General features: G+C 25.9%; 3 protein-coding genes across 3 annotated transcripts in view; 2 read left to right on the forward strand and 1 right to left on the reverse strand.

Moving 5' to 3' along the window:
- Window positions 1–7,106, reverse strand: part of LOC142328941 (uncharacterized protein KIAA1143 homolog) — a 129,725-nt gene extending 122,619 nt beyond the window's left edge. The window contains exon 1 of the mRNA XM_075373130.1: window positions 6,886–7,106. Coding sequence (XP_075229245.1) covers window positions 6,886–6,990 — 105 coding nt within the window. The 5' untranslated portion in view covers window positions 6,991–7,106. The remainder of the gene's footprint in view (window positions 1–6,885) is intronic.
- Window positions 7,107–13,928: 6,822 nt separating this feature from the next.
- On the forward strand, window positions 13,929–15,431 carry LOC142329130 (uncharacterized). The gene has a single exon (XM_075373465.1). The coding sequence runs from the start codon at window positions 13,929–13,931 to the stop codon at window positions 15,429–15,431; it is 1,503 nt and encodes a 500-aa protein (XP_075229580.1).
- Window positions 15,432–20,097: 4,666 nt separating this feature from the next.
- LOC142329131 (gustatory receptor for sugar taste 64f-like) overlaps window positions 20,098–27,387 on the forward strand; it is a 30,548-nt gene continuing 23,258 nt past the window's right edge. The window contains exon 1 of the mRNA XM_075373466.1: window positions 20,098–20,167. Coding sequence (XP_075229581.1) covers window positions 20,098–20,167 — 70 coding nt within the window. The remainder of the gene's footprint in view (window positions 20,168–27,387) is intronic.

Below are 27,387 nucleotides of genomic sequence, written 5' to 3' on the forward strand. Positions count from 1 at the left end.
TGCCACATTATTTTTAAAATCTGAGTTTATCTTTATCTATTTCTTTGACAAAGAATAGAAACTGTTCTCTCTCTGACAATATCCAATTTGTATAAAAAATAATGTAACGTTAACAATTTTGTAGGTTGAAACAGTCAAAAGTAAAAACTGTATAAAACTTAAATGGTTCTTGTACCCTTGGGAGGGGCATTTTTCAATTTCATCTCTGACAATATTTTTTGATATGAAAAAATATTTATAAGTGTAAAATTTTCATATAATTCAACCATCTACAAGATAAAACTCCTCAAAATCTCCTTAACCATTACCATTAAAAAAAATAATAATTTCAATTTTCCAGACAAAAAAGTTGCCACAAATTTTATGATTGCAATTTAAATTCTGTATCTGAGGTGACAATACTAATCTGTACAAGCAAAATTTTAAATGATAGGAACTGGTATTAGAAGTGACTGAAAACATTTAGAAATATAAAAACGTGTGGTGTGGGTGGATTCAATTTTTGTCTAATAGCAATATCTTCCCTCTGTTACATACTTTAACAGCCAGGAAAATAAAAATTTAGTTTTTTTTAATTATCAAGGATACATACACATATGCACATGCAAGTCTATCAAGTATTATTGAAATCAAAGTATCGAGATGGATGGAATGATATACGATGAAAAATTAAAAGCCCAACAACAATAATCATGCTCAAGACCTACTGCATGAGGTGTAACAATTTAATTACAGAAATGCTTGTGTAAGATAAACAATTGGAAGTACACATTTATAGTTACTGATCCGTTCAAAATACTTGCCTAGTGAATCCATACAGCGACAAGTATTCTAATCTCTGAAAGCTTTTTTCCAAAATCCTCTTGAGTTCCAGTATCACACTTGAACAGTTTAAAAACCTCTGCCCTTATTAGTAGTCTTTTTTTTGGAAGCAGCCAGAAATCATAGGCTAGATTAAGCTGAGTGAATAAGTAGAAAGGTCTAATTCAGATTGATTTTTTAATCTGAAATCCAAGATGAGAAAATCATAGCTTGGAAGCTTAACTGCATCGCATCTTGCATTGTTCAAATCTGCATTTTGTCACTTTTGATTTTACTGGACCATTTCTGGAGTCATTGTTCTGGAGCCTACTTCTTACCAATGTCTTTGAATCTCTTATGTCACTCAGACTTAAGTCTTTCTAAGTAAATATTATTACTTGGATGGCAAGCAAAAAATTATTTTGCTACTATCTGATGTTTGGAATGTTGTACAAGGGTATGAAGCTGGGTGAGAGAGACAAAGGAGAAAAACAAGCTAATTTCATCTGAATACTATGGAAAAATGATGAGGATTTTTGGAAACATATAAACACATGTTCATCAGAGGATAAGAGGATATAAGACAACGTGAAAGGTTGTAGAAAATAGGAGGGCAAGGTTATGTGTCATATTCTATGATATGATAGCTTGGTTAAAATGATGTCTGAGAACAGAATGATGGGAAAGATGTACCAAGAAAGACATAATTTCCATAAGTAAATGATAAAGCAGTAATGGAAAATATTAAGGAAAAAAGTTACGTTGAAATGCAAGAGGAAAGCAATAATAAGGATAAGAGGACTACCGCAGACTAATCCATGGATTAAATATCCACGAAGAAGATAATTCCATTTCACAACTACCTACTACTAAATATGATTAGAAATTTACTTTCACTTGTTAAGTGGCACACACTGGTTGTTCCATGACAGAATGGAACATTTTTGACAGTAACATCCTATAAATTGAAGGGCATTTTTATCCTTACAAAATTCCAACACCAGAAGCCATTTTAATAAACAAGTTATCAAAATTAAACAATACAGTATGCAGTTTAACTATACATTGTTGGCATTTAGCAGTGCCAAATGACCGTATAGTGAATTTTACTTAAAAACTATTTATCAAAAAATAAAATTTTATTTAATATAGTCAAATTAAACCAGAAGAGAAAAAATATTTCACGTAAGTGCAATAATCTGAATATCCATTAAATAAGTTTATAGATTAAATAATGTGTGAAATGACACAGAGGGTTTACCAAATGCCTTACAGTAAATGAAATATACATTTCAAAGTTCAACCGGACTGATTTTAATGCTAACAGCTTCCTGAAACTGCCTGAGATCAACAATCTGTTAATGGGTTGTAAAAACCTCCTGACTTAGTGGCCGACAGATGTAACAAGCTACATGATCATTAAATACATGAATAAGGAACACAGATGCAATGGAGCTGGGTATCAACAAAGCTGCGTTAGATATCCTGAAATATCACAAAATCTACTACTGACTAAAGAAACTGGGTAAATCAACAAGTTATGAGTCTGATTCAAAAAATGTCTGTATATAAATAAATTAAAGAATTATTAGGTTAAACATTATTTCTGATACATGCTTTTGAGAGGTAAATGAATCAGGGTAACTAAACTATAAAGCTTGGTCTACTAGACCTATTCAGTGCTATTTAAAACTAATGTATATAACTGATAAGCTCAAACAAATTTCTAAATAATCTCTATTTCTTCATCCACACAATACATGCGTGTGCAACTAAATGATAATTTAACAATAGCTGACCCAAATTAATCTAGTAGTAATTATATATGCCAATCAGTTTATACTGCAATCCAGATTTTGAAAACAGTGTGACATATGTAATAAGGAAAAATCTATCAATAGTGAGACACTTAGGTCAAATACTTCCATTTAATTAATATTTACGATTTTTTGTATGCTAAAGCAGTGGTTCCCAAACTTTTCCAAGTCGCAGCGCCCTTTTTCAATTAAAATGTTTCCATGGCGCCCTACCCTAAGTAAAAGTATGACTACTTGTAAATAAGAGATAAGAATAAATAAAAATCGTGCATTTTCATTATTTTTTTACTTTATTAACATTAAATTAATTAATGTCTTGGTTCAATTAATTATGAAGCTTTTACAATATTTCATGGCTCCTCGGGATGCGGTGGCGCATGGTTTGGGGATCACTGCGCTAAAGAATTATATTTAAGAGAATAAAAAAAGAGTATCACCTACAAACTTCAAGTGTCCTCAACTCCGGTTGTAGCTTTGTACACCATAAATTCAGGTTGAAATTTTAATCCACAATTATTCAGCTTAATCATTCTGATAATAATATACTTGAAATTAATGACACTATTCTGTTTTTTATAACACTGATTATTATTAATTCACTAATGTATATAATTAATGTCTGCACTGAAGCAGTTAAATCAAATTCAAACCAAATGTAGAAAACTGAGTATTTTTAAAAAAATTACTGGTGTAAACAACTAAATTCTGATGTCTAAGATAAATTCACCTTTTACCACTTCTTGTGATTCTAACTAAAAATTTTATACATAAACCCCTACTGAGTAGTATATCACTTTAAAGGCCTCATTTAGTGAAAGACTAAAGGTTTATCTAGCGCTCCACTACAAACTGGCACATAGTAAATGTCTTAAAAGTCCAATGTAACTTACTTTACTTTTTACAGTTTTGGATATAGTTCCTCTTCCTTTTTTTTACCTGCTGTTTTCTAGGAGAAAAGAAATTTGTATAAAAATTATTCTGTATCTATATCGCTATAAAAACCACTGGTGGTTAAAATTTTATCGCTTAACTAATATTTTTAAATCTATATTTACTGTATCAAGTTAAACTTTTTTTTTTACATTACAAACTTAAATAAGGGGAGGTAATAAACGGTGACTTCCCTTCAGCCTACTTTGATATATATGATATGCAAAGACAGTAACAGCTTCTACTGCAGTTTGACGTAAATAAAATATTTCTCATAATTGGTTGAAAGACTATTCACTACACCTTGTTTTCTTCTTGATGATTTAATTCATTAATTCAGCACAAATTTTTTTTGCATATGAAAAATACCTTGTCTGACCAGAATTTGAACCTTGCACCTCAAATGAACGGTTGAGAAGCTACCATGGAGATCGACAAATTTTCAAACAAATCAGCAGCAATATATATATATATATAATTATATTTATTTAATCAACCTAAGTACAGAATAATAAATAAAGTAGGATGACACTTACCTTATTCCATCATGCATGCAAAAGTGCTTTCACAAATTTCTTGCATCATCAGTTGCATTAAATATTATTTTTACAAATGATTCATATCAAATTACATGTTAAAAATATTTTTTTTTAAATTAAATAATAAAAAAGTTTAATTTTAAATATAATATAAAAATATGTAATATGTAATTTGATGTGAATAATTTGTAAAAATAATTTAATGCAATTAATGATGGAGAAATATGCGAAAGCGGTTTTGCATGCATAATGGAATAAGGTAAGTGTCATCCTACTTTATTTATTATTCTGTACTTAGGTTGATCAAATTAAATATAATATGTATACTAGTACAGAGGAATATGAATCTTAAAAGAATTGACTTTAGAAAAATATGTGTGTATGTGTGCGTGCGGGCGCGCGTTTGTTGTGAGAAAGTCGATTTTTTGTTAGGATCATTTTCAGATTCTGATAAACATAGATTTAAACATGAGAAACTTCATTTTACAGTTGTTTTAAATTAACAATTTTTTTTTCATTTTCGTAAATAATTAATGTCATTACTAAAACTGAGCTTTGGATGTTACAAATTTTTCATCGTAAGTAATGTAAATATGTAACAATACTGTTTTAAACATTTATGATTACGTACAACTGTTTTGTTTTAGTTGAAACTTTTTAATTAAGCTTCATCTTTATTAACTGGTATAGTGCTGGTGATGATTTTAAGTCTCTTTAAATTAAGGAAGGAGGTACTACAATGCATAAAACACATTACCACATTGGGGGGTTAAACTGATTATGTTATACATCTTAAGAAGTGAGCATACAGGCTACTTTTGAAATAAAATATTAATTAAATATTATCCTGAACATTTGGGATCTTTTCCCAAGAGTAAAATGAAATAGTCTCCTTCCTTACCAAGCGTATTATTATACTATTATTATTATTATTATTATTAAGAATATAAAATAGTCAAGAAGTTACTCTAAATCAGAAACATTATGAATACATACGGTCATACTGTTAAACTGAGGAGGGAAAACATTTTGAACACTTGCTCCAAAAATTTTAATTATCTAATTTGGTATATTAGTGGCTGCATAAAACTATTAAGAAATAAGTTTGGCATAAAAATCAACAGTTTACTTCAATAGAATGGTAAATCGTAGGCCTAATCAACCCGACATGCTTAGAAAGAAAAAAAAATTATACTATATTTTTGTCTTATTATTTTTCTAACCTGGCATGGAAATTCTAACCTGAAGTGGGATGTGAAATGGGATTTTTCAAACCAATCACTATTTATTTCTTTAAAAGTACAATAATAACCTAAATTTCAGTTTTTTTTTTTTACAAAATCAGATCTTTAAGATTAAGTATTAATGAATGGTGAAGCTTATATTAAAAACTGTTTAGTTTGCTTTATAAAATAACATTTACAGATTACAGTATAACTAACCTATTTATTTAAAAGTTAAGATTTTTTATAATGTAAACATTTTTTAAATCTTAATTTTCTATTTTTTTTCTTCAGTTTAAAAGTTATTTAACTTTTATGATTTTTCAAACATGCTACAACCCACAGTTTAATAAAATTTAGTAAGCCTAGCCTTTAGGGGTAAGATAATTGTGTAACTTTACATATAAAACATACAACTAAATTCCAATACAGACAAGATTTAGAATATTAAAAAAGTTACTACATAAAATTATTCAGGTAAACAAATACCAAGTAACAACTTTAACAGTTTTTGTTAATTTAATAACTAGAATGTGGATGCTAGTTTAGTTTTACTGCTGTTTCTATGATAAACAGCATGTGTAACTAACAGATTATTGTAAAAAATAATGACCTAAGTCATATGTATATTAAAATAACATCATGTATGATATAACAAGTGTATTATAATTTTACAATTGTTAAGCTGTTATTGTAAACTCCAATATTTACACAAAATTAAGTACTATGTAGTTATCAACAAATCTTAATTAAATATTAACCTATTTACCTTAGTATGACCTTAATACATTTAAAATGAAAGTTTACTGCAGTCTACTATTAAAATCATACTAGTTTCTGGGCCCAGAAATCAAGTAATGTATGAACTATATAAAAATATTGATATTGGTGCAGTCCATCACAAAATTACAAGTTGGTAATTAATATTAAAATAGAAGATAATTTTGAATACATATTACTTACATAGATAATATCTGTCAATTTTGACAAAACATTCAATCTTTTCTTCCTACTGAAATAACACAAATCTGCTATAGATTTTTATCTTTCAGTTGGTTAAGATTACTTCAACAAATTAATTACAGTTAGATTAAGAAATAATACAAGCCAACAACTAAACATGTGTTAAAACGAAAATCACATTTTAAAGGTGTCGAATATTGAACATCAGTAAAAACCCAATAAACTAATTAAAGAAAAAATAAACAATAAACAGTAAATAATAAGTTTATACACAATTTATCACTAACTGTAGCAAACAGGATAAAGGTTCCATGACTTGAATAATGAATTAGTACAAGTTTTATAATTTTTTTCTTCTTTTTTTAGGAAAGTAATAGAATATTTACAACAAAAGTTTAAGGAATATGATCAGATACGTTTATAACCCTACAAAAGTTACACTAATTGTAGGTTATGATTTAACCTTCCAGTAATAATTAACTGAGTCAATCTTAACTGGTTTCTAAAACATGTTTCGATCATCCAATATTTAAAAAAATAATAATATAATACACAGAATAAACCAAAATTAGCAATATTTATGAATAAATATTTAATCGTAAAAATAAATACCTTTGTGTCAACCGTCGGACCCTCTTTATAACCAGCTTGCTGTTTAAGTTTAGTTAAAAAACTAGGCTCTTGAGGTTTTATGTAAGCCACAGTCCTTTTAGACATTTCGGTACATTTCACTAAAAATATAAACCGCAATCGCACCAACTAAACACATACTTCACCGTTCGTTCACCACAATACTACTTTCATAAACAACATCATCCGCCATGTTACATCCAAACATGATATTCAACTTCGAAATATAAATATCCCCTTAATTAAACATAACAAATTATTATAGTAATAAATTTTCTTTAGAATTATTGTTTCTTTTAGACAAATTTATCTATACAAAAAAATTACTTCTTTTGTTAAATAAAACTTACCAGTTTATTTTAAACTTAATGTATTCCTCAACTATATAAAACAATTATAACCTACCTGTAAGCCAATTTATCTGAATGCGTTTTTAAGAGATATAGCAAGTTTAAATATTTGTTTAACTCTAAACTTTTATCAATATTGTTTCTTTTACTGTTACTCAATACTAATGAATTCCAAAGAAGTACAGTTGATTTATACTATAGTATCAAAGTTCGTTAAAATGTAATTGTTCTCGTTGACCGTTAGAGTGAACTTCAGTCACATTAATTTAAATGTTTGATTTTAATATGTAAGCAGAAACCGTTAGTAACAAATAGTATTTTGTGACAAGTGAAATAAGTATAATAATACAGTAAAGGTATTGTGAGAGATATTCACTTTATTGTGAAATCTTAAATTTAAAAATAGTTTTCTAAGTTATGACACAATTGGTTTTTAGTTAAATTATCATTTGTTAGTCCTGGAATTTTGAACGAATGTGGAATATATTATTTTTAAATTAATATAACAATTTTGTAAGTACTGATTATATATTTTTTGTATTTATTAACTTGTTTACTTTCCAATTTTATTTCTATCAAATTAATGATTCTTTTATTAATGCACATATTATTTGATTAGTTAATAGGAAAAAATAGAAAAATGTCCAGGGGAGTACTTCTTGTGTAAGAATAACGTCTTATGTAAATATTTAGTATATAATATTTATTTAATTGCTATAAAAACTTAAAAGGGAATATTTTGATGTGCTTGGTTATTCATTCATAGTGTTCTACTATTGTACAGATTCTGTTATGGTTGCTGCTCTCCACTTAGCCTGTATCCTTTAGCCCCCTGGAAGCACCGTCAGGTATTACTTTATAGGATGAATGAGGATGATATGTATGAGTGTAGAAGTGTACTCTTATACAGTCTCAGGTTGACCATTTCTGAGATGTCTGGTTAATTGAAACCAAACCAACAAAGAACACCAGTTTTCACGATCTAGTATTCAAATCTGTATAAAAGTAACTGCCTTTACCAGGATTTCAATGTTGGAATTCTCAACTTTGAAATCAGCTGATGTGTGAAGATGCGTTCACTACTAGACCAACCTGGTGGGTTTGCCCTCCACCTTGTTATATCCTTTGCTAATCTCTGTGTTTCTGCAGTTCACTTTAATCCCATTTATCATTTGAAATATCTTCCTTTCCTACCATTCACCAAGCCTTCTATCACATCCACTAATAATGTCCTAGCCAGTTCCTTTCCCTACATTCAATTACATTTAGCATTTTACTGTTCCATCCAATTCTCTTTAATACTTTATTTGTTACATGCTCTTACCATCTGACATCATTCTGTGCCACACTCACATCTCAAAAGCTGCAATTCTTTTTCTGAGTGCCTTTCCCATTGTCCGTATTTTAGCATCACATTCCAAATAAAACATTTCATTAATCTCTTCCATAATGCTGAGTCCAACTTTCCACAGAGCAGTCTTCCCTTCTTGCTGGTCTCAGTGGCACGAGTGGTAGCATTTTGACCTTTCATCCAGAAGTCCTGGGTTCAAATTTCGGTCAGGCATGGCATTTTCACACATGCTACAACTCATTCGTCTCATCCTAACAGTGCAATAACTAACAGTGGACCCGGAGATTAAACAAAAGAAAAAAGTCTTCCTTATTAAATGCCTGCTTACTTCTTGACATTCTTTTTTTAATTTGTACTGTGCAAGTCTGGTCATCAGTAATAAAGCTATCTAAGTACTGAAATTTCTTCACCTGATCTAAAACTTCATTTCTTATCTTAATCTCAATCCTCCTCTTTTCATCCTAATATTCTTCTTTTTGTTGATCCTCATACCCTGACTCATAAGCTTCATTTAAGTCATCAAGTATTTCATTTAGTTTACTTGGACTCTCTACCATTACCGCCATGTTATCAGCAAATTGTATACATTGTTCTTCCCCTGATATTTATTCCAATTTATCAGCGTCCTTCATCAGACACAGAATTTTTTGTCCTTTTTGGTATTAAGAGTTACAGTTTAGAAGTTTGTAATAGGAGAGAACATTTCAGTCATGTTTGATTAAAAAACACATTTAAAATGCATTTAGCTTCAAAGTTTTAATATATTTATCATTATCCAATATTGTAAAGCAGTGATAGTGTAAGATTGGAAATTATTTATTAACTGGAAATAGGCTCAGAAACGTTTTTCAAGATTATGATCAAATTTCTTCGTTGTTGATATTGCAAATTGTGTTACCTATTTCAATTATTCATATCATCTGTACAACTGTATTAAAGAACTCAATAAATAAAATACCTGCTATAAAATATGTAGTAATTAATGACTATTAATTTATAATTTTAGAAGTAATAATGCATAAATAAAAACAAAAATAAAAAAAACTCTATCAACTGAAAATGTATAATGCTAACAATCAACTAAAATTCATACAAAATATAAAAGTGCCAATATTTTTAGAAAGAAGGCTACGTTATTTTGTAAATTGCAATCAAAATAAATAAGAACACACAATAGAATAAAATTAATATCAGTACATAAATTGAGCTGCAATTACCACACTAAATGTTATTACATAGGGCAAAATGAACGCATGTTCAGCTCCAATTACAAATAATATTAGCACTATACAATTAGAATTTATTAATGAAATTCAATCCATAGAAATCAAATAAACATACAAACATATATTTACAGTATGCAAATTTTACTTTTGAAAAGACCTTGTGGAAGCATAATCTATTTAGGATTTTTATTATTTAATGAAAGTGAAACATCATTTCATCACGCTGAACTATGTATTAAATTCACATCTTTGTTTTACATATAAAACTTCAGTGATTATATGAAAGAATGAAATTAACAAATACTTTATATTGATTTTAATTTAACGTAATAGTATATCTTATATATTTATTTTGAAAAAATATATAAATACAAAGGCATACGCAGCCTAATTGACATTTAAATAACAGTTTGCTGGAAATCACTTATCAGTATAAGTTAGTCTCTATTACAAGTGGATCATACAGAGATCATTTAATTACAAAATATACAATGCACAGATTAAAATTCTCAATTATTCATTTAATACTTTGTAAATTATAGATTTATACAATACTTAAAAACTATATATGTCTTATCAAAAATTTTACATTAGTCTTGTGACTGAGTGTGAAGATATATTGATTACAGATATATAGATTATAGAGCACGAATGTGAATGTAATTTGGATTAAGCAAGGTGGAAGTAAATTGAACTCATAAAAACAAATGGAAATTTATTGAAGTTACAAAAACATTTATAAAATAATACAAAAATTGCTTGTATAGGTATAAACAACCTTACTAATTAAAAATAATGGCCAGTAAGGCCATTATTCTTCTTTTTGAAGAAATAATTTAAAAATAATACATTAAAATATATTTATTATTATATTAATAAATAATAATATATTTATTAATATATTAATAAATATATTAATTAAATATTAATAAATATATTTTTAAAAATTAATTTAAAAATAAATAATCTAATCTTAATATACTAAGACAACTAACTTATTACAGTTTTTTTTTTAATGAGTTAAGAAAATTAATTTTATTATTAATAATTAAATCATTTAACTCTACCCTTAGGGCAATTAGAAATTTTTCTCCAATAAATATTTATCACCCCCAGCATATAAAAAAAATTATTGTTCTTAAAACCAAAACTGAAATAAACATTTATCATTCATTTTTTCTTTGGCTAAGAAAAATATTTGTTTACGTTATTAAAATTCATTATGGTTTTTGTGTGTAATGTAAAACACAATAAAAATAATAAAATATATTTGTAGTTAGTTATTTACTGTTTAAGGTATAACATGATTTTTAAAATGTGTGTATTTTGATGCTAAATTGTGTTTTCATCAGTGGATCTGCTTAATCACTCCTTAGATCTACCTTCAGAAGTTATCAAATTATAAAAAATAGCATAAATCATTTAATTTATGAGATAACTGTCTTTGAATGAGTAAATAACAGAAGATTCAAAACATTAACATATTTATTATCATTAAAAAAAAACTCTTTTTTGTGGTAAATAATACAATTTTTTTTTAAATATAAATTATAAGTATCCATGTTATTATCTGAACTCTATCTATTTCCTTTTCTATTGTGGTATCATTAAAGTAGTTTTATAATGGAAACGCCATTAAATTTTGTTAATCATTTTTAATTGTCCATAATTTTAAATGCCTCTACGTGTTCTTGTATCTTTCTTTATTTTAAGTAATAAATTAGTAAACTTAAATAGTAACTTTTTACTTGTTTTTTAGCGTAGAACTAGTTTCATGACTTAAACTTTTATATGTATTAAGAGACTTTCTTCAGATTGTATGAGTAAAGGTCAAAGGATTAGCTGAACTAGCAGATCAATAATTATTTATAGAGTATATGGAGGAGGTATAAATTTTTATATGCAATTTTTTTAGTATTCATAAATTTTTATCATATTTATTCCTAATCTTGCATTTTGCATGTTTCTGAAATGAAAAAGGATTGGTTGTTAACCAATGACTTTTAGATCTACTACAGCTTTGTTGCCTAGGCTTTGTACAAACTGATGGACGGACTTCTTAAAATCAAACCAGTTAGCCTGATGACTTAAACATTCAATTAGAAAATTTAATTTAGTGCTTAATATTTTTTATTAATTTTTCCCAAAGATTTTCTAAATAAATTTATTACATCAGAATTTTTTCATGGTTAGATAAACTACATGAGATTTGTAAAGGATTATTTTATTTGTATTACTTATTTTAAATTAAATGTTTTTAACTTTTTTGGTTTTTCTAAAATTATTAATTTAAATGAAAAACAAAACCAGATGTATTTTAAATGAAAAATTTCATAATTATTGAATAATAGTAATGGTTTTAGCTGTATTTGTGACCTTTAATGACAACAGCACAACATAATTTTTCACTGTGGTTTCAGTTAAAGTTAGGATACATAATTTAGGTTGTGGACTGAACGTGTATTATATTTTAATTGTGTCTGTTCATTTAGTAATTTTGTTATGTTTTTAAGATGTGAACTAATAAATTTGTATGCAGAATATCTAGGTTGTCAGTACTTTAAAATAAAATTTTTCCTATGATGATTTAGTTGACAAGTGTTGACTAAATGATTTAGAATCTTTAAATTTAAGTATAAAGGTCTGTCTTTACTTGATATGCATCTCAACAACTAGTCTGAGTAGCTCCCTAAGAACTAAACAGAATCTCTGAATAGTCTTATACGCAGAATTGCCCCAATCATTCTCATCAAAGAATCTGCCCTGCTGGTTGAGGTAATAAAAAGCCAGCCTGACATTAAAAATGAATAGATTTGTATAATTTTGATTATCAACAATTATTGACAATAAATTAAAAAAAAAATTGTTTTACTTGTAGATCAAATTGTTAAATAGGATTATACATATTTAAGTTTTGAAGTTAAGATTCTATGGAATAACTGATAAAATAATAGTAATAATTATTGGAAGTAGTAAATGCTCTAAAACTATAAGTTTTGGGTAGACTATTTTTAAGTTCCTGTTTTCATATCGATTCATTTATTTAAAAAAAAATTGAATAAAAGATTTTAATTTAAAAAATAATATTTTGTTTGAGAGCTTTTCTGGGCTATTCATAGATTGCTGAATCACTGATGACTAGTATCTATGTGATAGAAATGACAGATAACCATGCCACCATCTTGCTTCTTGAAAAAGTATTCATAAAAGTATACATGTAGATGGCACAGGGAAGTAAAACCCAGATTTTGTATCACATCTAATATTCAGTGCTGAAGACAGCAATTCACATATGGCATGGTATTAAAGTTTTATTTGATGATAGATTTTATTTTGGGATTTTTTAAGTATTTGTATATGGTACTCCTCATTGCTAATTATTTTTGTAAATAGAAAATTTGAGCATGAATATAAAAATGTGACAGCAAAAAAAAAACTGCTGCTTTCCTATCATGTTGTTGAGTACTACCTTCATCATTCATTCTCTCTCACAACTATTTTATCATTTAGACAAGCTAACAATATACTTATATTAACCAAATTGTACTTAAAACTCTATTGTAACAGATTTGGGTAATAAGAAAAATTTTTAAATGTATTTTTTCTAATTTTATATGGTATTGTATGTTTTAAATTTATAAAATAACCAAATCATACTTTTATAGGATTAAAAATAGTATTATAATAATTAATCAAGGGTACTTATAGCCTTTACTTCATAACACATATTTAAAACTGATCATCATCATTTATAATATTAGTATAATTGTTATTGTAAAAGTTACCTATTATTTATTCTGCCTTCACTAATTACAAGCCTATCCTCCTTACTAATTCTATTTTTTTATTCTAAAAAATTAATTTTGTAGTATATTAAAAATGTTACGTCTGATCAGGATTCAAATCCAGATTCAGATGAAAGGCAATGGTCCTATCAACTTACCATGGAAGTTGGCTGTCCAGCAAATATTGTTCTGTATTTTATCAAATTATAAATATATGGTACCTTATTTTTGTGTTTTCTGTATAATATTATTTAGTGTTGAAATATTAAAATTTTGGTGTATTTGTTTATTTCAGATTACAAATATCAATAAGATGGATGAATTAAATGATTCTGCCGATATATTTGCTAATAGCAGTACTGAAACTGTTGCAGAAAATATTGATTATTCATTATTTCTTAATGAAAATAATAAAAAAGTAAATGAATTTGAAAATTTTCAATTGGTTTTAAAGCCAGAAAAAAATGAATTAACTCGTTTATATCGACCGTTTTGTACATCATCACCATTAGCCGAATCATCTACAGCCTTTAAAACAAATATATCTAAAAATGCATCAATGAATATAAGTTTTTTGACTAATCAATTTATTTCAGAAGCTTTTAATATCCCTGTTACGTTATACTGTCCGTTTTGTCCGGATGAATTTAAATTAGAATTTTTATTAAAAGATCATATTAAAGTAACTCATCCTAACGAATTAAAAAATATTATCAGAAGAGATCTTGATAGTGAAAATGGTGAATTTATTGAGTTTAATTCATGTCCGTTTTGTCACGCAACATTTTATAATAAAGATTTACTTCCAAAACATGTTGTTAGAAAACATCAAGAATGTGTTATGTCAATGTTTACAGATGTAAATCCAGATAGATATGTACATTGCCCATTTTGCAATCATAAAGTTCTTGTCAGACACTCAAAATTACTAATTAATCATATCGAAAAGAAACATTCTACTGAATTTCAATTAGCAATCAGTTCAAGATGTTCTAATATTTTATTAAATTCTGATGAATTAAGTTTCTTTGATTATAGAGCTAGAAAAGGTGCTAGTGAGTGTTCTAGTTTAAGTAAAAAAATGCAGGGTTTAACGACAAGTAGTGGTGATATTAAATCTAAACCAATAAAATCTATATTAAAGAAAACAACTTCATACAATGAAGGTTTAAATTTAAACGATTCAAATAACTATGGTGATAAAGAGCTTAGCACATTCAGTTTAAATAATTCATCATTTATTGAAAGAAGAACTGTAAGAAGACGTCTTAGATTTGAGTTACCACCACCAGATTCACCTGAAGATGATAATAATAAGGAGAATTCTATATTTAATACGATAAAAAGACGCAATTTTACATCAAGTAAAGATAAAACTAAATCGAGATGGCGTAATTTATTTCGTAAAAATAAAAATAATGATAAAAAGAAAGATAATAAAAATAAAAAATCAAATGCCAAAATCACAACAAAATCACCAGATAAATTCAGAATGAGCCCAAAATTAACTGGAAATTATAATAAAAAAGAAGTTCAAACTACACCAGTTTATTCATGTATTGGTTTTAAAGGAGAGGGTATGTCACAGTTAACTATAAAGCAGTTTAAATGCGGTTTATGCTTTGAAGGTTTTAATAAAAATGCATTGTTATTAGAACATCTAAGAAGAAGTCATAGAGGTTTAAAATTAGTGCCGCAATATCGTTGTGGTGAATGTGATGCAAAATTTTTTCGTAATTCATTTTTAGTACGTCACTGTTGGTTTCATCATACACCAAAATGTTTAAAAACTGGTTCAACTGAGGAACTTAAATAAAATCAAGGAAGAGAGGATTATGTTATTCATATTTATTACTTATAAAACGGAACTTTGTTTATTCGAAACTAAAGGAATCAATAAAAAATGCTTAAGATAAGTTCAAATTATTAAAGGTTGGGAATGTTACCTTCAAATATCAAATTTAACTTAACAGAAGTAGGTAATTAGTATAATTATTATAAATATATATATTAATATATATATCTTTTTAACAACTTAATCACCAAAACACAGTAAGAGAAAAACCTAAAAAAACTAACACCAATAGTCAACTTTTGTGGGATCCTGCATCATCAGTCAGTACACAATTCAATAATTATATCAAACTAATAACAAAAAAAAATTAAAATAAAGACTTAAAAATTTAGCAAACATAAACAACCACAAAATTTGTAATAACACAACTTCATCTCAAAGTCTTTCGACTTTGAAACATTTAGAATTTATATTTTTTGTTCTTTGTTTTCTTCATTTTTTAATTCATATTATTTTTAAGTCTCTTCTTTTTTATTTATTTGGGTGTCTTTTGTATATATATTTTAGAATTATTATTATTATGTTATCTATAAATATAAAGTAGGTAAGGAATTTAATGTAATTAATAGATTTAAGGAGGAATAGGAGGTGTGAATGCAATAATTTTGCTTTTTGTATAACTTTCGTAAAGGTATAGACCCTTTTTGAAACCTCTTTTAACTCCAGTAAAGAAATGAATGCCCTAATACGATTAACTAGAACATTATTGTTGCACAAATGGTACTAAGGCATTCACCAGCTAATAGAATCCTCTGGTACCTATCAAAGGAAGAAAAAAATGAAAGCAAATTTGCAGGATCACCACAAATGAAGTGCATCTTGAGATTAGTTTACAGATTTTCTCGAGACCAAATGTATTTGTGGAAATATTTTATTGGATATATTAAATATACTTTTGTTAAAAACATATCAGTTATTCTAAAATAAAAGGCATATGTGTTATTTTAAAAAAACAAAATAAATACAAGTCTAATGAAAGTGCTAAATAAGGTATCAGTAAAATTGTTCAAGAATATTGAGGTAGAACAAGAATATTTTAATATTAGTTCTTTAATTATATTTTAAGATCTTATTTTTTTAGTTAGTTTGAAGAATTTCCTCAGTTTTTTAAAAATTTGGATAGATTTGGGAGTACAGATTTTAAACTTTTTAATCTCTGCCAAAATTGTAAAAATTATAATCTTCAGTATGTAGTCATAAGATTTTTCAACTAAATACATTGCAAAAAAAAAAAAAGTAAAATATATATATATATAAAGTACAAGATTATTGTATTAATAAAATTATTATTACTTTTATTGTAGCTTTTAATCCTCATTTTCTTATTGCCTTGTCTCATTTTCAATATGTACATTAATTGACTTAAAAAAATCAAACAGTTGTTTAACAAGAAAAAACTAGGCATATAAGTAAAACATCATTATTAAACTATAAATAAAGGAATAGAATAACTTTAAAAATAAGAACATATGGTGAACATAAAGTTTGTTAAATGATAAGCTTACCATTTTAGATAAGTTATGTTAGCATTTTTGTTTTTAAAATTATTTAATTCCATTGATTTACAGTTTCCATAATGATTTAAATATTATATAAATATGTTTAAATATTTATTTGCTTTGTTGTTTTTTTTTTGTATATAACATAAAGTTTAGAAGTATTGTAAAAGTGCCAGTTAATGGATACCTATAGATGGAGAGAGTTAAATACCAAGCTCTAAACTGAAAGTGGAGTAAGGAAAACATGATTTGAGAGTATAAATAAAGGTAATAATAATTTTACTATTTCTTATTAAAATACATTTTTTTGAATATTAATTTACTGATTTTCTCTATATAAAAAATTATACTGATTGTATTTGAACAAATTGTGACTACACCTTGGTAAACCTCCTTTACCAAAATTTAGTGCTTGATGTATAGTGCAGACTGTTCTGATAATAATGATACAATTTTCAGTTAAAATTACCAAAAAACGTATAATTTATTAGAAAGGTTTTTACATTATGTTTAGAGGAAACTCAAGAGACCAAGACAGAGCTTCAGACTGTTCAAATGAATTAACGAGGTTTCATTTACTGTATTGTATTTTTTGATATGTGTCGGTAAGAGGAAATATCTCATTATATAAAAATTCAATTGCTATCTCAATATAACTTGATGTTTAGGAAATCTCTTGAGTCAAAAAGTGATAATTGACAGTTTTTGAGTATGCCTGATTCTGAGATCGCACTTGGGTTACGCCTTCTTTGATTTTATTCTAATTTATGTGAATTATCAAGGGATCTACATCAATAGTGCATCGATTATTCTCTTACAGTTTATGTGCTAGCCCGTCCAGTTTTTATAAAAAATGGTTTTAATATATAGATCATGATTCAGATTAAAATTTGAATAAATATTTCAGTAACACTTCAATACAATATAACAAAGGTGGTATACCTGAAAATATTCACCAAGTTGTGTTTCTTTTTTAAGAAAATTAGTTTTGTTGAACTTAAATACAAAATACTATACCTATCCTTAATACAAGTTATTTTTACAGAAAATTTTTGTAATCAGTTCTCATTATATGCACTAAACATAAACAGTTATAAATAAACAAAATACTACATAAATAAATATAACTAGCAAAAAAAAAATTGTAATATAACAATAGTAAAAGTTGGCTGAAATTTGTTTCAGACTTTTTATCTTTGTGGTTTTGGGCAGCATAACCTATTATTCCTTTAATTGTTGATTTGTTTAAAAAATATTTTATTAAATCTATTCCAGCATAATTCCAGTTCTTTATTTCATATAAGTTTGGTGTTTACAATATTTCTGATCTTTGAACATGAGAAAATTAACATGGTTATTGTTACAGAAATTATTACTTCTTTCTTACATGAATGTAATTTAGACCATAACCTGATGTCTATTTAATTTTTTTTTGCTGTCCTTAAATCTTTTTCCATTTGCAGACTTGTGTGACTGTACCTTAGTAAACCCTATTTCTTCATGACTATTAAAACATAACTATCAAATTAATTTGATTGGTTTTTTTTTGTACAGATATTCTTTTTACATAAACATAACTGAAAATATCATTGGATGAAAACTAATTTATTCTTCTCTGTTTATAAGTGTTTGGACAACTTTAAATCAATATGCTGTAATAATTTTGATTTGCTTACGGTGGATCTCATTTAGACAGTCATTTTGTTTCATTATTTAGAAATTAAAAAATCAATATACTTTATGTTTTCTTGCCATACAGTGTTAAAAAAAAACAAAACTGTAATATAGGTTACTGTGCTTGAAGAGAGGAAAATATTTAAATATAAAATCTAAGTTCTTTGACTATGTAAAACACATTTTTCTTTTATAATACTTTTTTTTTATTCATATGAATTATAATTTCATAAATAAATTATCATTACAAATAAACATTTTGATATTATGAGAAAGTACCATTCTCCATAGATTAATCGCAAAATTAAAATCAAATTAAAATATTTAACTATTTGGAAGAGAATATCCTTAAATAACCTGTTGATATAGATTCATTTTTAAGTTGACACAAGCAGTTCATAACTTATCTTTCCTGTAAATTTGTGTGTCTTATTAGGTGGTCTCATATAAATTTATTAATGACAGTATTTGGATGCGGCAGGATTGATCTGATGTATTATTTATGGTTAGTGTGAAGGACACATGGCATATTTTTCTCTTTACCATTCAAACATAGTACTCTGTATCGGCTTTGACTGGCATACAAGGGAACTCAGCTGTTTTGATGCACGATTGAACTGACAGAATAAATCAGTTTTACTTTGACTAAATACAAAAATGGATATTTACTTTAAAAAGAATTATAAAATTATAAATCTTAAAATTATGTGAATTTTTTCATATTTCTGAAAAATTAAATTAAGTAATATTTCAACAAGAATTTGAACAATAAGGTTTATGAACAGTAGGTAATAATTTTTAAGACATTACTCAGAGAGAAATGTTAAGTTTGTAAAGAATAAAATTCAAGTCTTAGAAATAGTTTTAATGAAACTGTATCATGAAAAAGAATTGGAACTGGAATGGATAGCTTTTATGAACAGACATTGTAGTATTTTAATTTATTTATGTTTACCAAGAACCTTAACTCCTGCCACAGGAGGAAATAATTCAAAGTGTCTTTCTTTAATAGTAAACCTTTCCAACAAACATAAGAGACTAATGTTTCAATTTTATTTGTAATATCATAACATGCAATATACATAACTTTTATTTTACAACTTATAATACAGGCTGTGATTAACCAATATGCTAAAATGACCATTTATATTTAGACTTTTTGATTAGATTTACACTGCTAACTGGAAGTATTGGCCCATAAAATATAAATGAATGACTTTATTCTTGATTTTTGTTTATTAGTTAATGGTCAACAAAGGGGTTTTCCTATGACAGGCAAAGCTTGATAGGGCTGTCTCATCAAGCGAAGACTCTTAGTAATATTATCTGTGGATGGCTATCTGTTGTACTCTTTTTATACTGTCTACATTAGAAAGATTAAAATAATATTGAGTTTTTATATTACTTGATAAAAAATTTTTGCTTAAAAAGTTATTTTCAATAATTAATTGATGATGGTCATTGACCATCATGGTCATGCTCGTGGACCATCAGTAAAAAATGTTGACAAAATGCAGAGGAAGTGTACACAACATTATTCAGTGATAGTAATCTATGGAATTAGCTTATTAAACTGTTGACATTTTACCTTACATTCTTCAATTCTCAAAAAATGGTCCAGGTGTTGCAGTTATGGAACCATTAGGTTGTAAGAAATGCAGTTTACCAATTACATAGGACCCAATAAGAAAGTTTATATAATATTATAATATTACAGTTTATATTATATATTACAATATTATCTATAAATGATTTATGCTTAATTGGAATATTTTTTTAAACTGTTAATCATCAGTTAAAGTCTTTATTATAACTCCTAAGAGATTCATAAGCACTGACTAAATTTGAAAGATATTTACACATTCAGTAAAATAAAATTATTTCCAGTGAATGAAAAAAAACTCATAACTGTGCAATGTAATTAAATATGATATAAATTTTTTATTCTGTTATACAGATAATAATTTTATAATTTTGATAAAAGACATACTTTGTATAACTACACATTACTAGGAAAACTTAAAAATAACTGAAATACAAAATAGATAAATAATTTTTTGACTGTGATTTTTTGATAGTTAACTGTTAAATTTTAAAATAGTAATCAGTTTATACCCATTATTTTGTTTTATGAATATGCAGTCATTGCAGTTTAAATAAATCTGTACATTGAAATTAAAATGCTGTTAGCAGAATGTGTTGGTTAACGTTTGTTTGAGGAGTGTAGCTAAAGTGCCAAAAATTCTCTGAAGAATTATTATAGAAAATATCTTCTGTTTAAATGGTGTTAGGCTACTTTCTATAGTTATTGATAGAAGATAAATGTGAGAAGAATTCATTTTTATCTGGGTTATCCAAAATTAATCACCATTTAGGTTGATTAGGATAGGTTGCAAGAAACTGGCTACCAATAGATAAGGGCAGATAAGTAGTTTACGGGTAGATGTACTAGTTTAGATAAAATGCTTGTTCATTATAGGATGTAAAATAACATTAACATAATAAGTGTGTTGAATGAAGATTCAGCAAACAGAATTTTAAAAAAATGTTAATTTTATTTTTGTAAAAAAAAAACAAATTTTTATTAATTTAAAATATGAATGTAATATTAAAAATAATACTGTGTTAATGTAATTTCAGTATAGTATAAATATTTAACTAAGTAATCAGTGGATTTAATAGAAAGATTAACACACATATATTTAATCGAGTGAAAGTAAAGAGTTAAAATTAATTCAAAAAGTTAAAGTGACTGATTTACAAATAAAATAATACATTGTTATCTTAAGTGCAATTGATAATATATTTCATTTTCTGTCATTAAGATATAAAATAGATTACTGAAAATTTTCAGATTTATATATATTTAAAGAGTTCTAAAATTAATTGTACTTATAACATGTACGGATAAATTTGAGTATTTAATAAGTTATACCAAGTACTTTGCTCCTTTATTAGACTTAATATTTTTTACCTCTAATTTCATCCACCAGCATTTGAAAATGTTAATACTGAAATAAAAATAAGATACATGTGTATTTAAATTATAAACATTACGTCGAGAGTAGAATATATATTCTGTATTTAGTGCATCTTGCACGATGAAGTGGTTTAGTTTTAGAAGTTGTTGTGCTGGTACAATATATAGCACTTTCATTTTAAATTTAATGGGTATTTGCAAGTTTTTCTAAAGAAAGTACAATTATATAAATAATTTACAAATTTTTAAGTAAAATTTTTTTGTAATTTATATTGTACCAAATGCTATAAAATCTTGTACAACAGATGATGTGCTAAGCAGCAGCAACTGTTATTTATTCTCTAATGTTTATGCAAAAGGAAAGTGAAGAAATAAATTTGATTTTATATTATTTCTCTTATTTATTTTTCATTTTTGTTTAGTGTATATAAGTTTTCTCATTTGTGTTTTGTTGCTTTGATCATCGTATGTGTTTATGCAAAATATTTGTTTAGACTATCTATGGTAGCAAGGAAATAAAAATGTATCATAATATTTTTTGAACTGGATTAGATACAAATAATTTTTTTTTAATACTGTTTAAATAATTTATTTTTTATATTGATCTTTGTTACTTTTACCCAACATGAGCAATCAGATGACAATTTGATATCATTTGAATTCGTTCATTTAAAAACTGAAGAATAAAAGTTTAAATAATGAAGTAAACTGGCATTTCTTAATCTTTTATTTAAGAGAATAAAATTTTATACTTTTTATTGTTGTCTAAAAAGCCACATCACACAATTATGAATAACTTGAAAGTTGATTGTAGTTTAGTAAATAAATATTTTCTGGTTTATGTAGAAGTAATTGTAAAAGTATAAGAAGTATTGAAGTGTATTAGTATTCTGAGATTATAACAAAGATTAACCAAAGAATTAATTTTTATATTATATTTAAAAAATATATATATTTTGTACAATATTATGTATATTAAAATTAATAACACTTGATTTTTTTTATTATTTAATTATTATAGATAAATAATATATTAATAACTTTATTGAATTTATATAAACCTTGTAAAAAATATATGTAATTGAATTTGTAGTTTTAAGAGGTTATGTAAAATAAGGAAGAAGGAAATTTGATACATACTTGTAGTTTTTCGTAGGGATCAGTGTTTTAAAGTTAAAATTTTAAACATTTTACAGAAAAAAATAGAATTTTCTTTTGTCTCAGTGATGCAGGTGGTTAGGTGTGTGACTCTTCCCATGTGGGAAGTTGATAATTTAAATCTTTGTTAACCTAATTATGTTTTAATTTCTCTTTATAAGTTATAGATCCCTTAACATTGTCTTATGGCATAATTCTATTATAATAACACATTCTGGCCTGGTGATTTGTGATGTTACAACATGATTAAAAGAAGCAGATGCTTGTGGTTCCTGAATCAAGAAAGCTGTAATAAGATATCTGAATGTCATATCAATTATATACCTTAGTTCAATTATGTAATTATAATAATGAGAACTAATTTATAAAATGATAAATTAAGAAACTGATAAAAAAATAATATATATTTATACGTTTATTCAAATCTGTAATACTAATATTGTAATTAGAATATTTCATTTACTGCCCATTTTATGTATCTTCTGAGCATTATTTAGTTTTTAATACTTTGTCATGATTCCTGTAAATTTTATTGTGGTATATTTATATGTAAAGGTTTTTATTTATCTATTATAATAATTTTTTAAAACAAAATTTATTAAATTTGATGTTCTACATGTTATTAATATGTAATTTACAAAATCTAAGATAAAAGTTACGTTAACTGGTATCTAGTTATGACTTATTAAGCATTGTATTAATATTTTCTACTTTTTAAATTAATGAACAGAAAATTAAAAGGAAGGTATTATCAAACTGATTCAAACTACACTTTTGTTTTTAAAATGATCGAATAAAGTGTTTTGTTATGTATTTATTATATTGTGAAATATAAGTTAATTAAGATAATGTATGCAATAATTTTACATATAGTTATACCTGTTAACATTCAATGATGAATAATAGAACAGATGTCAAAGTACAGAATATGAAACAAACTAGTTAAAAGTAAAAAATTTTGCCTGCTTGGTCAATTGTTCATCAGAAGTTTAAAAATCCATATACTTTTTATGAGAAGGTATTGAACTATATTTGATGTTATTATTTTAAACTGATGGATTTAAATGTATTTAAATCATGTTTTTGAAACATCAGGACAAAGCCAAGGGAAATCTAAGAATCTGAAACTATTCTGATAAAACTGAATTGTATGGAATCTCTTAGTTTTTAAAATAATCATTATCATTTTGTAGGTTAAAATACTGAATGTTTAGTTATTTATATCACTGACAAAACAATATATCATTGTAAAAATATATCTATCAATTACCATTTAATGAGAGATTAGAACTACAAAGATTTACAATAATTGTTGTTTATAATTTAATAATTACAAACCAAAAGAAATTTAATTATGTTTAACATTATTCCTATCTACTGTTTTAACATAAGTTATAATTTATTCTTATATAAATCATTTACACAATTCTCAGTTATTTTTTAACTACTTGTTATAACTACAAATGATCTAATAAAAAATTGGTCCTTCTTTAGTTACAATTTTGTGTTAGTTTCATGGGGAAAAGATATCAAAACAATTTTAGTTGACTAATGTTTTTAAGTGACATTTTCATTTATGTGGCTTTTTTTTTTTAATTATTGACATAACCTTTTCATTCAGAAATAGTTTTTTTTAAAAATGATTGATATTTAATAAACTTATAATTATGAAACACTGCAGTCTCCATTGATACAAATGTTTAATACCATTTGAAAATGATGAAACTAAAAAAAAAAAAAATGTGTATATTCAGATAGTAAAAAAATTAAATTAATGATTTCCATCTTTGAATATATCATATTTAAAAAAAATAAATAAATAAAAATTGCTAGTTCACTTGATTTTTTGTATTCTATTGCAGAGTTGAGTGTGTAAATATTTTATGTTAAATGGTAAATACGTTAACTGATTTTGGAAAGTTCATTATTTCATATGGTTTATAGTTTAAGAAATTTGTATGAATAGAAATTATTGGGGTTATATTGTTTACAAGCAAGTGTAGGTGTAAAAACTAAATAAGAGTATTTAAAAAGTAATAATATAACATGAACTTAAAAAAATGTAGAATAGTGAACTTAGTGAGCCTAAACTTTTAGGTTCAGTATACATGGATGTATTGATTATATTTACAATGAGCTTAGTAGCTTTAAACAGATATTACTTTAAAATACGAAAATGTTAGTTAATGAATGTTAATTGACATAATTTTCCACAATTATTTTACTAAAAGCAAAAAAAGATATTATGGTTAATGGGTTATTAATAATGTGGCTAGTGTGACTTTTTACATGTTCTGCTTTAGTTATTCAGCAGTTATGTTGTGATGTACTTAGAACAGATGTAGTTTATAGGTCCATGTGTCCCTTGTTTAAGTTGTATATTTTTGCATGTTTTATTCAATATTGTATCATTTTAATAAATAGTCATTACTGCTGATAGTTACATAGTACCAAAGATTATGTACATTAACTTTAATCTAGATTATAGTACTAACAAACAATGTTTTACTAATACATAACCAGTGATGTTAATACAGTATTTTGTTGTGATTTTGGTTAATAGTTATATTTATGTAATAGAATTTTATGATTTGTATTGTTTACTATTAAAATTAGAGATTACTTAATTTTTTTATTAAATTAATATTTTTATGGTTGTCTAATCTATTTCATTTGCTTGAATAAGAAAAAACCATAATGTTGGAATTTAAAAATGTCAATATTTTAGTACTAACAAAGGTAATTACTAATTTTTATACATAAAATATGATAAATAAAAATAAAAATTGTGTAAATGTTGGTTTTAAAATATGCACAATCAATATAGACATCTACTAATTGTTAACTCTTTTTTTTGTTGATTATTGTATTATATTAATAAAATAAAGCTTTCTCTCTAGTATTTACTGATTCATTTTCTTTGTTTAATTTTTATTTGTTGTTAATTAAAATAACAAAAGATGTTAAAAATTATCTTGTGTTATATTCAACAATAGAATGTAATGATAAAACATTCTAGACACTAGCTGAGAATTTTCTCCCTTGAATGTAGTTTTTAACAATAATATTTTAATAAGCAAACTAATTAAAATGAAACTTACACAGTAGTTTTTTTAACCTTAGAAAGAATTAATTCAATAGATGAAGTTAAGACCATCAGGTCCTCTTTTTCACTACAGTATTATTCTTTATTAAGAACTTTGTTAAATAAGAAAAAAAATTGCCATGGAGTTTGAATCCTTAAAATTTCTCTTAGAATAAATTAAATAGAATTGGAGCCTAGAGGGGATAAATTAAGTTGTGTAAGATTCATCTTCAGATCACTACATAAAATTTGAGTCTCTGGTGTTAAGGTGGGCCAGCAATATTAAAATGTATACTGGATACAACTTCAATCATTTAACAAGTTGATTGAGTTGCCTTTTGCTAAAAACAGCCAGGAAGGTTGACTTTCAAACCATCAGTATGTCAGCTCTGTTTCTATCTTCTCATGTTTCAATCTTGACTGTAGATAACTACTTTCTTGTGCTTCAATAGATTAAACCTGTGTTCCCATGTTGTAACAGGTGGTTCCAGGCCCAGTCAGGTCTCTTTGGTTGAGATTTCTTTTAAGTAGAGTGGTTCTGTCTTGGAATTGGCTTGAGCCAGGTGATCACACTTGTAATGGGGACTTATGAGGGGGCTGTACCCAACCCTAAGCTTCTACACTACAATATATTTCAGCTTTATAATTTCAAAAAAACAACACCAAAAATCTTTTATATATATTTTAACTTAGAATGTTGATAATTATAAAATACTGAACCCTTTAACCTGTTCTAAATACATACCAAAATATTTATATATTAATAAATTTAGAATTATTCTATAAAAATTGTATTTTTTTATTTTTGAAGGGTTGCATTAATATTTTATAAAATAATTATCTTTATGTATTAAAATGGGATATGAAAACTAGTTTTTTTTTCATAATGTTTTACTTTGAAATGTTGCTGTGAGATTTTTCCAGTGTTTCCTTGTTCTTTCCAGGCAAATTGTAAGGCAGTCCTTTTTATTATTTATAAATTAGCAAACCTACCATTCTGACATTATCTATGTAATTGTATTTATGTTATGTTGTAAATGTGGGATTTATTTATATAGATTCATTTTTTAAATTTTGAGATAATAGTTATGAAAGGCAAACTACCCCCTTCTGATTTTCATAAGATTTTATAGCATTAATCCCTCTATAGCATTTATCGCATAAGTAACCATTCCAAATAATTATATATTTCAAAGAACTAAGTAATATATACCAACATGATGCACACATACAACCCTGTACAAACTACAACTATTACAAAAGTACAAACTATTTGTAATTTTTTAGATTTGAGAGGTCCTAAAAATGTCAAATGTAAAAAAGACAATTTAAAAGGTATCCAATTTTTAAATCTTTGCATTTTCCCTTATTCTGTAGTATAATAATTAGGAAAATTAAAAAATATATCATAAATCCCAATGACGAATTGAACCTCTTATGTTCATTATAATGGTTGGTAACTGTTCATAAAAAATGTATGAAACTAATTTTTTCTCTGTATTCAAATACACCCGCAAAACA

This window comes from Lycorma delicatula, chromosome 8, assembly GCF_047948215.1.
Source record: "Lycorma delicatula isolate Av1 chromosome 8, ASM4794821v1, whole genome shotgun sequence".
Taxonomy (NCBI): domain Eukaryota; kingdom Metazoa; phylum Arthropoda; class Insecta; order Hemiptera; family Fulgoridae; genus Lycorma; species Lycorma delicatula.